The following is an 11,339-nucleotide window of genomic DNA, read 5'->3' as shown; positions in this document are numbered from 1 at the left end:
GCCCCTCTCTGTGACATCACTTCCTCCTCTGTTTGTCTTTGTGCTCCCACCCCTTCACGCGGGGTCGTGTAGCTCAACCTAACTGCTACCCCCAACCGCGGTTTGTGTGTCGCCGTGACGTCCTAGTGCAGTCGTCTGGTCCGGTCCCCCCCCCCCCCCCCCCCCACCGCCTTATCGTTCTCTCTCCAGGGCCAGGCGCAGAGATTCAGACGTGTCCAGATATGACATTGCAGTATTATATGAATCACGCTTGGGTCTTTTGATTGGTTCAGACGAAGGTAAATAGGAATGATTGAGTAGGTGCAGCGGCGTGTCGCCATGAGGTAGTGTTATGCAGGGATGTTTATGCTAATTTATGTAAACACAGCGTCGGTGCTGTTGTTGTTGTTGTTGTTGTGTGGGAAGAGCTCATTCAGAAGAGGTTGTTATGGGTTACGCTGCACTTATTGCAGCAGACACAATCAAGGCGTTTTAATGAGCTGTATGGAGCTTATGCTGTGGCACCGGGGGACATATGTAGGGAAATATGCAGTGTTTCAGAGGAGTGTTTTGAAAGCTTTTGACAACAGCCGGTCAAGTTTTTTTTTTTTTTTTTCAATAGAGCCGTCGAGTGCTCTCTGGCCGGTAGATTTGTGTTTACAGTTTGGTTTTAATTTCCCGTCAACGGTTCAGTTGTCTCGTGTGCACAACCTGCCTGCTGCCGTACAGAGTGGCGGGGTGAAGGCCTCTGCCCATGCCAAACTCATTGTTTTCCGAGCACTATGCTTCGATTTAAAGGACAATTCCGGTATTTAGCACATTGAGCCCCCTTTCTGGGTTTTCTAGGATGAAATAGAGTGGTTGACAGTTGACACCGAAATTTTTGACTATTGGTCCTGTCTCGGGTATTTGGCTCATTTAGAATCGCCCCTGCCTGCTTCAGAATGGCTGGCTACGGGCATGCACAAACCTGTCCTTAAAACAACCCTAAACGTTCGTTTTCAGAAATGTGCAACTCACCGAGTGGTTTGTGGTGTTCGTTGATGTTCCAAGTCAAGTATCGTAGCGAATCGTATCGTGTCGTGTTTTATTCAGCATTTTGTAAATCCCATTGAAACGGAAACCGGACCGGAAAACGGAAAGGGGGGCTGTTTATGTTTGGTTGTAGTCTTTTCGCTCGGTTCGAGAAAAGACTACAACCAACCGAAAGAAAGGGGGCTCAATGTGCTAAAATTGTCCCTTAACTATGTATTTATTTATTTATTTATTTATTTATTTCTGTATTTGTACTTGGTGTTTCGTGAATCCACCGTTACGCATAGCAGTGCTCTCTCTCCCGTTCTCCTCTGCGTTCATTCTGTATTCATCCAGCGTCTCGTCCCTCATGTCATGTCTCTCCCTTCTTCATCCGAGGCCATCCAACATGCTGAAGGAGCATGTTTCACGTGCATGCTTTTTGTTCCATAAGCACCATAGGTTGCTGTGCTCTGATTACTTGAATAAGCCCCCTTCCCATTGGCCCCTCCACCTCCACAACATCCCTCATTTCACTCTAATAAGGGATTGGTTGGTTTCCTGTTGGATAAATAAGGTTGTGTTGTGGGTGTGTTTGTGTGTGTATAGACAGGTTGTTACACAATGCACACATACAGTATACAGGTTATAATATAAATATCCCTGTGGTTTTATATCACCTTTTGTGCGATGGAATTGTCAACAAAACAGGCATTAATTCAATGAAGAGAAATTATTTAGATAGTTTATATAGAAAATTGACATGGGTATGCCCAGAGTGTAAAGATAATGGAGATTTAAATTGTTAACGCTTGAATGTGTTTTATCCACAAAGAGGATTGTAACAAGAGTATTTAAACAAAGACCAAGGTCCCCGATAGCAGCAACGGTCTTAAAGCTACAGTACGGTCATCACTCAACATTAATCCACCTCATAACCACCAGTCCCCTTCCATCACTTAGGCTTAGAGTGCTCTAGGACCCAGCACTCCCAGGGGCCCCAGAGAGCCCCACCATTCAAATGCCTCACCGTGCTTGCATTACGTTCCTGGCCCAGTAGGCTGCCCTTAAAGAGACAGGACTTTCTTTTTCGTTTTTCCCTCTCCCTTGAGATCCTTTTCCAGAATCCATAGCACCAAAAGAAGGAATCTTGATTTGTGTTTTCATCTGTGATGTTCCAGCATGACGAATCATGGGTCCATGGGGCCCCCCGGGGGCCGTTCTGAGAAAACGATCCGTTTGTAGTGTTACCCCGTCCTGCCTTGCTTTCTGCTGCTGTGTGCCTGACTTTTCAATTTGTGAAATTGACAGGAAACGTATTATAGGGATACCATTTTATGAGCAACAGTATTTGCAAGTTGTTTTTATCAAAAAGGGAAAAAAATGTATACATAGATTTAATAGTGTATTTTTATTACAGGAATATGAACTCTTATTTTCAGACGTAGACAGATTCCCTGGCCCTGTTTTTTGATTTGAACCGTGTGAATGAAATGGCGCCTATTTATCAAGAGGCACAATGCTGGTCAGGGGGTGGAGCTAGCGAGTTTGGGACATGGTTGTATTTGTGTATTATTAATAATTATATTCATAACAATAATGTTTCCTTTTGGAGATAGCAACAGAGTCTGTGCTGGGCTACCATGATGAAACCAGTGCAGTAGCGAGAGCGTTTATTATCAAGCTCTCTCCAGAGAGGTCAGGAGAGTCTAGAGTTGACCATGACCCTTTGTGTGCTTGAGCAAGGCACCTCACCGTGTTATCCCCTTCAAGCTCTCACCAAATGTATCGCCCAACGAATGTATGACCCACCGTGACAGAATCACACCCACTATACGATACGAGTCCAAAATGTCAAAAAACGTGGATTCGTAAAAGCTTTTACGAATTACGTAAGCATCGTATTTTAAGCCCGGCACTTTATTTCTGTGCTGCCTGCTTTCTCCCCCCCCCCCCCCCCCCCCCCCCCCCAACCACCCCTGGGAAAGCAAGTCCCTTTTTGCCGAGCTTACACAGTGAGGTGGCTAATGGCCTTGTGCCTGGTGGCCACCGTTTTATTAATGGAACGCGCCCCAGGTCAGCCGGGCACAAGGCAGAAGGCGGCTCAGGACCTCAAAGGGTTATGAATAGTAATAATGCATCCTGCCTCCCAGCCTGTTCTTTGAAAAACTTTTTCTCCTGGCTTTTCAAGTGTTCTGTATGTAAATCTCCAACCTGTTGCTTTACGCCCCGGTAGTGATGCGTACTAGTGTGTTATATATCCCCCAGGCCTAACTGATTTTTTTTTAGTCTGTGAATGTGCCTTCTCATTCTGGTTTCTGCTTATGCTCTCTTCTTGGGATTCTCTTGGTTTCTCCTTTTATGTTTTCTTCTCTGTTTGTTTTTCTTCCTTGATTCCTAACTTTGCATGCCCTTGTATTCGGGATGAAAAAAAATTACTGAAATCTAATTTTGCAAGTGTTAGTTTTACAAACCTCTTGTAAACAATAGACCTCTTTCACAGTATTTGGTGATCTTCCTCTCTTGACTCATGTTGTCGTAATAAATATTACCATTGGTATTGCTGGAATGCGTACCGTCTTATTTCTTTCTATCTATTTTTCCGTTTCTTTCTTTATTCCGAGGCAGGATGATAATCTCATACACATGGCTTTTCAGATTTAGAACCTTGTCAATTTCACAAATTGCTTTTTTTTTTGTGTCTGAGGAGTTTGTCAAGCTCTAGGACAGGTGGGGCCTATCTGTTCCAGCATGTTAATTTCATTGTGAATGTGACACTAGCATTCTCATCCTCTCTCACTGTCTCTCGCTGTCTCTCTCTGGCTCTTGCTCTCTCGCTATCTCTCTCTCACTCTTTGTTGGTTTGTGTGTGTGTGTGTTTGCACACACCTGTTGTCTTCTGAGTCATTGTGAGAACAACAGGATGGCATCCGAGCGCCAACAGCGTCTACAAATAATTATTTGTAGACCAAATCTGATTGGATCGCACACCACAACAATGCAGTTGAAGAAACACAAAGGCGTTGTTGTCACTGTTATTTGTAACATGCAGCTGATAATACCGTTGCATCCCCAGACATATTCAGACACAACACCCATAATTTAAAACGGCCGTCCTTTTAGGAGTTTATCGTATTCAGTTGGTTTACAAAATGTATGAAAACGGAGAATGAATTGATTTACAATATGAATGAAATGGGTTAATGAATTAGACAGAAGATCACAAGCTTTTTGCTAAAGTATTGACCGAGAACAAATGGTAGTAAAGCTCTATAAAAAACATCATATCTATACGACATCTCCATCTTCTTCACCATCAGAGGCCTATGCCAATGAAAACAGCTGTAATAAGATGCAAACAGTTAATAAGTAATTTTCTTCCTTTTCATTGGCTAATCAGTCAGCATTCTTGCCCTTCCGTTCCGCGGTACCACTGGTGTGTTTGTGTTGTCATTGCAGAAGGCGACGACATGAAATTTGACCCTTTCGGAACTTCCACCGGCAGTGTAGCCAGCTATGATTGGTCAGACAGAGAGGAGGGCGTGTCCGTCGAGGCCAGGAAGGCCCCGGGCGCCGACGGGACAGCTCTGGCCCCGCCCCCCTACGGGAGTGGGCTGACGTTCGGGAGCACGGAGAACCTCACCCCCAACCCGACCAGCACCACTGCCGCCGCCTCCACCGCCGCCGCCGCCTCCACCTTCCCCCCCAAGGACGACTCCGCCTCTTCAGAGGGGAAGTTTGAGGCCTTCCCTGAGCCGTCCGGAGACCACGACGATGACTTTGGAGACTTTGCCGGTACGGCGTCCAATAAGTCCACCGGCCCCTCGGCTGCGGGCGTGGACGCCGGCCCAGAGGGGCCCCAGGGCGAGGCCTCCGATGAGTTTGGGGCCTTCCAAGGAGATAAGCCCAAGTTTGGCAAGTCCGACTTTCTCAAGGCCAGCGCTCAGACCAAGGTGAAGTCCAGCGAGGAGATGATCAAGAACGAGTTGGCGACCTTTGACCTGTGTGTCCAAGGTGAGTCCCTCTCCTCCATGATACTCTAATGTCTAATTCAGTGTTTGTTCATCTGTTATGTACCCCCTGTAAAACCACCAGCGAAGGCTCACTTAGCCCAATAGGTGACCGGTCTCTCAGCCATGCAGTACCTCTGTCAGCCAACAGATGTCACTGTTGGGCCTGCAGTCCCCGTCTCATCAGCAAGGGTGCAGTTACACAAAAGCAGAATTAACCATATCCACTTAATGGTTGTTCATTTCCTAACTGCCGTTTGCCAGAGATGTGTTTCACTTGTAATTTATCAGGATTTTCTCTAAATGTAATAAAACCCCCCCGCTTTCCCATCTCTCTCTCTCCTCTCACTGGGCTAGATGTAATTTGTGCGAATGAGAGGGTGATGCTCATTCCCGTGGCCCATCGGGATGCTAATCTCATTAGAGCGGCTATAAGAGGGACGGTGAATTAGAGATGTTATGGTTTGGGGAGCCTCGTGCGCAATGAAGATTACCTGTCCTCGCCCAACACACACACACACGCGTTGGCCCACACTGCTGGCCCCACTGGAATAGTCTATCTTAAGTATCTCTATGTGTGTGTGTGTGTGTGTGTGTGTGTGTGTGTGTGTGTGTCTCTCTCTCTCTCGTCATGAATTATTCATGCCGTGCCACTGTTTTGTACCTAATTATTGTTTGCCGCAAATGAGGTCTTTGTTTATGCCACGGCTGTCCGGGAGGAATTAGCCACAACACAATGTGTGGGGGCGGTGTTGTGGGGGTGGGCTGCGGTGGGCGAGATACGGCGGACACACATGATCGCTCTCAGACTAGTCACCAGATAGCATCTTCTACACCGTGTGTGTGTGTGTGTTCACTATCATTCATATTCATCCATGTGTTTTTCTAACTACCAACCTCCTCCACTCCTGGCGGTGCCGCAGGATCCCACAAGCGCAGCCACAGTCTGGGGGAGAAGGAGATGGGCCGCTGCCCCCCGTCGCCCGCCCCGGAGCAGCCCTTCAGGGACCGCTCCAGCACCCTCAGCGAGAAGCCCGCCCTGCCCGTCATCAGAGACAAGTACAAGGACCTGACGGGCGAGGTGGAGGTGAGGCCCAGAGGAGCACGCCCGTGTGTCACACCTGAGCATTTTACAGCTGTTGACGCTTTTTAGCCAAAGCTACTTCTTAATTTGGTAACACTTAACCATTAGGGTACATTGATTAACCGCGCTTTAACTTTAGTTAATGCAGTAATGAGCATTAACTCACGGTAACTTACAGGTAACTAATGTTATAGTTGCCATTTACTAATGGTTTTCATGTTAATGAATGGTATTTATGTTGACTAAGGTATTCATGTACACATTATTTAATAGGGTTAGGGTAGGGGTTAGCTTAACTCTTACCTTATCCATTAACCCCAATGCTAATGCTATATAATTATGCTTAATACAGAATTTACTTCAGTTAATGAATGGTTAATTACCTTTACCGTTAATTACCTGTACCATTAATGGATAGGTACACCCTCATTGTGTAGTGGTACCCATTCATTGAGGCGCCGTGTCGTTATTGACCCGGTGGTTCAGGCCTCGTGCCCGAGGACGCCTACAGATAGACTGCAGACCTCGGGGTTTGAACCCAGAACCTTGGGGCTGGGAGCGAGACTCCCTAGCCACCCGGCGGTCCTGCCCGGTCCCACGCCCTCTCTGTACGGACGCCACTGTCCAGAGGCGTGGAGGCGGGGTTTGATGGCGGCGTCCCGGTGGTGTTAACGCCCGCTTTGTGCTTGCAGGAGAGCGAGCGGTACGCCTACGAGTGGCAGCGGTGTCTGGAGAGCGCCCTGGAGGTGCGTGTCTCCTGCTTCCTCTGTTTCTGGGTTCTGATTGGTTATTGGGTTGAACTGATTCTGATGTGCACCCGCAGTGAAGTCGCTCCTCTTGAAGAAAATGTGACTTTCCTTCCTTTGAGGCCTGTGGTTTGAATCCATTTCACAAATCAGGGATCCCACGACTGTAGCGTTAACCAGGCCACAACATTAGCATAGCATCTATAATGTGTCTTGAATCAGTGTTTCTGGGCTCCGTGACTGTGGCGTGGAGCAGGTGACCTCAGTAGGCCGACTCCCGCTGTGTTCCTCCACAGGTCATCACCAAAGCCAACAACACCCTGAACGGCATCAGCAGCTCGTCCGTGTGCACCGAGGTCATCCAGTCCGCTCAGGGCATGGAGTACCTCATGGGTGAGTCACAGGCTAACACTAGCATGCGCACGCACGCACGCACACACACACACACACACACACACACACACACACACACACACACACACACACACACACACACACACACACACACACATACACACATACACTTATGCACACACACTTATGCACACATCGTCATACACTGTTACATAAACATGGCCATTCACGTCAGTTATCTTCTCCTGTGACGAGGAGCCATTTCCACGGGTCGAGCGTCTTAACCTAGATTACAGAGCACAAATGCAATGGGTCATAGTCGCCCGATAATGATCAAACATTTGAACAGTCAACTGGACAAAAAGAAGACCACAGTTATTTCACTTGGCTACAGAACACACTAGTACGCTGAGTTCGCTGAGGAGACGTATTGCTTTACCTCAATAAAGCCGTAGACACCGAGCAGAGAAAGCCCCTGGACAGCCCGGAGGTCAGGTGTACAGCCTCTGGGTTAGGAGGACCAGGGCTGTTGATGGCCGCTGTTGACTGGTGTGTGTGTGTGGTGACTCATCTGGGCTCGGCCTGACAGCTCCCTGCCCCCGTCACTCCTGTTGGGTTTTAATGAGCAACCGGAGTCAAGAAGTCACGAGGAAAAGAGCTGGAACCACAGGGTGATTTTGATTGTGTGTGTGAGAGAGAGAGGCAGAGGGCCCTATCTTGCACCCAGCGCAATTGACTTTCTACACCGACGCATGTATCGTTGCTAGTTTGCACCCGGCGCAAAGCTGATTTTCCCCCGCAGCAAACTCGCGCCACTACACTAGCGCCCAGAGAGGCGTAAAAGGCAAAAAAGCAGAGGCGTGTTCCGGCGCAAATGATACATGGAGCTATTCTACTGATCCAAAAAGCCACTGACGGGCAAATACTCTTAATATACTAGCGGATAGCGCAGTTGGTGTTGCTATTTTTCCGTGCCATGGCAGGTTGGAACTGCAACATAAGCTTGCACACATGTAGGCTGTACACGGCACTAAAGCATTCAAATAATAATAATAACAACAATAATACATTTGAGCAAAGTATATCCCAGCCTTCCAAAACAAAATCTGGTTTTAGGTGAATTTTAGAGTATATTAATGCATATTACACATGCATATTATGTACAAGTCGATAACGATAATGCATACAATACTGCTACGAACAATGTTTGTTAATGTATTGCCGCATTTCATTAAATAGACCCGGCTTATCATATACGTGTTAAGTTCTCTTTGCCAAAATGTACACGACGACTCAGTGTTTCTGAAGATGTAGAATAAAACACTATTCCATGTGTGAGTTAGGCCTATTATTTGGCCATTAACTGAGCCATTTGAAGTTTGAAATTCATGTGGTCATGCAGTCTCAGCGGAGACTGCAAACGCACTAAATATCAACTTGTCAAGTTCAAATGCGCTGGCTCTTAACGGGGATGGGAGATGGAGCTCTCATTGGTTTATTGCATGTTACTCCCAAAACACACAGACCAACCCATTTTAGATTTGCGTCGGTCGCAAGACTCATTTATCCGGCGGTATAATGGCAACAGCGCCTACAAAGCTACTTGTGTTTCACGTTTCATACTTGCGTTTCAGACAGTTAAAATAGGGCCCAGAGTTCTCGCGTGTGGTTATGTATGCGTCCATGATAACATCTGTCCAGTTCTTCATACTGTATATTGACCCGTGGGTCGGGGTGCGTTTGTTTCCTCTCCCCAGGCGTGGTGGAGGTGTACCGTGTGACCAGGCGGGTGGAGCTGGGCATCAAGGCCACGGCCGTGTGCTGCGAGAAGCTGCAGCAGCTGCTGAAGGACATCAGCCGCGTGTGGAACAACCTGGTGGGCTTCATGTCGCTGGCCAACCTGGTGGTAGGAGCCTCTCTACACACGCACGTTGACACACACACACACACACACACACACACACACATTGACACACACACACACACACACACACACACGTTGACACACACACACACACACACACACACACGTTGACACACACACACACACACACACACACACACGTAGACACACACACGCACGTTGACACATATATGTACGTTGACACACACACACACACACACACACACACACACACACCCAGGTTGACAGACACACACGCGTTGACACATATTTTTGTTTATATTTTTACATTACTCTTTATTCAAACCACGGATTGACCTTTAAAACACCAGCTTTGAAGGAGGTCTAGTTAGGTCAACACACAGTACAGAGTATTACGTATGATTAGAATAATAGCACAGCAACATCACAAATACAGTATTGGTATTCTGTTAACGGCATAAAGACGAATGGGATTATGTTGAAGAACGGTGGATACAGCATCTTTGACTCTGAATCTGTACTCTGAGCCAAGCATGGATGCAAATGTGACGGCCCAGAACAGACGGCTCAATGTATTCCCCCAAATCATATGCATTGTCTGTACCCGGAGTCAGCTACTGGAGAATTCAACAGCAGGCATCGAAGGTTCTCTTGGGGAAGGAAGGAACTGGGAGGGAGGGAGGGAGGGAGTAGAGACAGAGCGGGGGAGAGCGTAGCGGGGAGGAGATAATTACATGGACATCTTGGATGAAAACATTACAGGCTCGACCAAGAGAGACCGAAGAAACCAATGATAGAGGTTTTTATCAGATGCTGTAGGGGGCTCTTATTTTGATAATCATCTGTGTGTGTGTGTGTGTGTGTGTGTGTGTGTGTGTGTGTGTGTGTGTGTGTGTGTGTGTGTGTGTGTGTGTGTGTGTGTGTGTGTGTGTGTGTGTGTGTGTGTGTGTGTGTGTGTGTGTGAAGCCTGAGGAGAGCTCTCTAGACTTCTCCTGCTGCATCCTCAGGCACGGCATCAAGAACGCCAAAGAGATAGCGTGCGGGGTGTGCCTGCTCAACGTGGACTCTCGGAGCAAGGTTGGTGCACACAATCTACACACACACACACACACACACACACACACACACACACACACACACACACACACACACACACACACAATCCACACACACACAATCTACACACACAGACACAATCCACACAAACACACGCTGGCTGTCTCTCACTCACATAGGCACACATACACACACACAAACGCTGTCTCGGTTACTCACACACACACACACACACACACACACATACACATACACATACACACACACACACACACACACCCCCTTTGTGGATGTGTTTAACCATGTGACGTCTGGACCGTTTTTTCAGAACAAAGAAGAAGGCACTATCAGACGCCTGTTCAAACGAGTAGGACCCCCGAGAATCGTTATCTTACCCCGAGTCCATGTTTCTGTCTCCACCGTCGTCGGGGGGGTGGGGGGGGGGTCTTCTCTCAGGCTGAAGTCGGGCACGCCACGGGGGGGGGGGTCCGCAGCGACAGCCTTCCCTTCTCTCAGCTCTGATACTGCGGGGGTCTAAACACACGCAGAGGAGACCACCGCCGGCCAGCCGCTCCCCCGGGGAGGGGTAGGGCTGATGAAAACCACCGCCGTCGGCATGGCAACCGCTCCAACGGGCTGGTTAGGAACATGTTAAAAAATATAAATCTAAATAAAAAATAAAAGCTAATTAAAGGTGAGCGTGTGTGTGCAGTGAGAGAGAGGAGAGAAGGCTTGACGCTTTGGCGCCGCGGGGGGTGGGGAGCAGCTGTTGCATTCTGGATAGGGTACTTCTGGTGGCCGTGGGGGATCGGTCCCCCTCACGACTTCCTCCTAACAAAAAAAAATCTGCATCTCTACACCAGTGGAGAGTGACCTCTGGGTAGGTCTCTCCATCGCTCTCTCTCTCTCTCTCTTGCCTCCGGTGACTGGGGGCTCTTGAGGGGTGGGGGTGGTGGTGGTGGTGGTGGTGGTGGGGCTGGTGTTATCCTGTGAATGAATGAATCCCCACTTTAACTGTCCTTACTAGTCTCTCTCTCTCTCTCTCCCGCCTCCCAGCCTCTGGCCAGAAGGAGGGGGAGAGAACTATGGCCCGATAGTAGGTACCAGCCTCACAGCAGACGTTTCACAGTCAGACACGACAATGTAGAACAGTAGAGGATAGATCAGCAATCCTTCTTTCTCTCTCTCTCTCTCTCTCTCTCTCTGCCTCT

General features: G+C 48.1%; 1 protein-coding gene across 3 annotated transcripts in view; it reads left to right on the top strand.

Moving 5' to 3' along the window:
- The window catches only part of synrg (synergin, gamma), a 37,487-nt gene that overhangs the window by 21,615 nt on the left and 4,533 nt on the right, over positions 1-11,339 (top strand). For all 3 annotated transcript variants that reach the window (XM_084467318.1, XM_084467317.1, XM_084467319.1), the window contains 6 exons: positions 4,453-5,007; positions 5,927-6,090; positions 6,780-6,833; positions 7,130-7,226; positions 8,945-9,093; positions 10,039-10,149. In XM_084467318.1, coding sequence (XP_084323444.1) covers positions 4,453-5,007; positions 5,927-6,090; positions 6,780-6,833; positions 7,130-7,226; positions 8,945-9,093; positions 10,039-10,149 — 1,130 coding nt within the window. The remainder of the gene's footprint in view (positions 1-4,452; positions 5,008-5,926; positions 6,091-6,779; positions 6,834-7,129; positions 7,227-8,944; positions 9,094-10,038; positions 10,150-11,339) is intronic.

This window comes from Micromesistius poutassou (genome assembly GCF_964030765.1).
Source record: "Micromesistius poutassou genome assembly, chromosome: 4".
Taxonomy (NCBI): Eukaryota; Metazoa; Chordata; class Actinopteri; order Gadiformes; family Gadidae; genus Micromesistius; species Micromesistius poutassou.
Note: the sequence above shows the minus strand (reverse complement) of the source record. Positions and strands in the feature narration are given on the sequence as shown.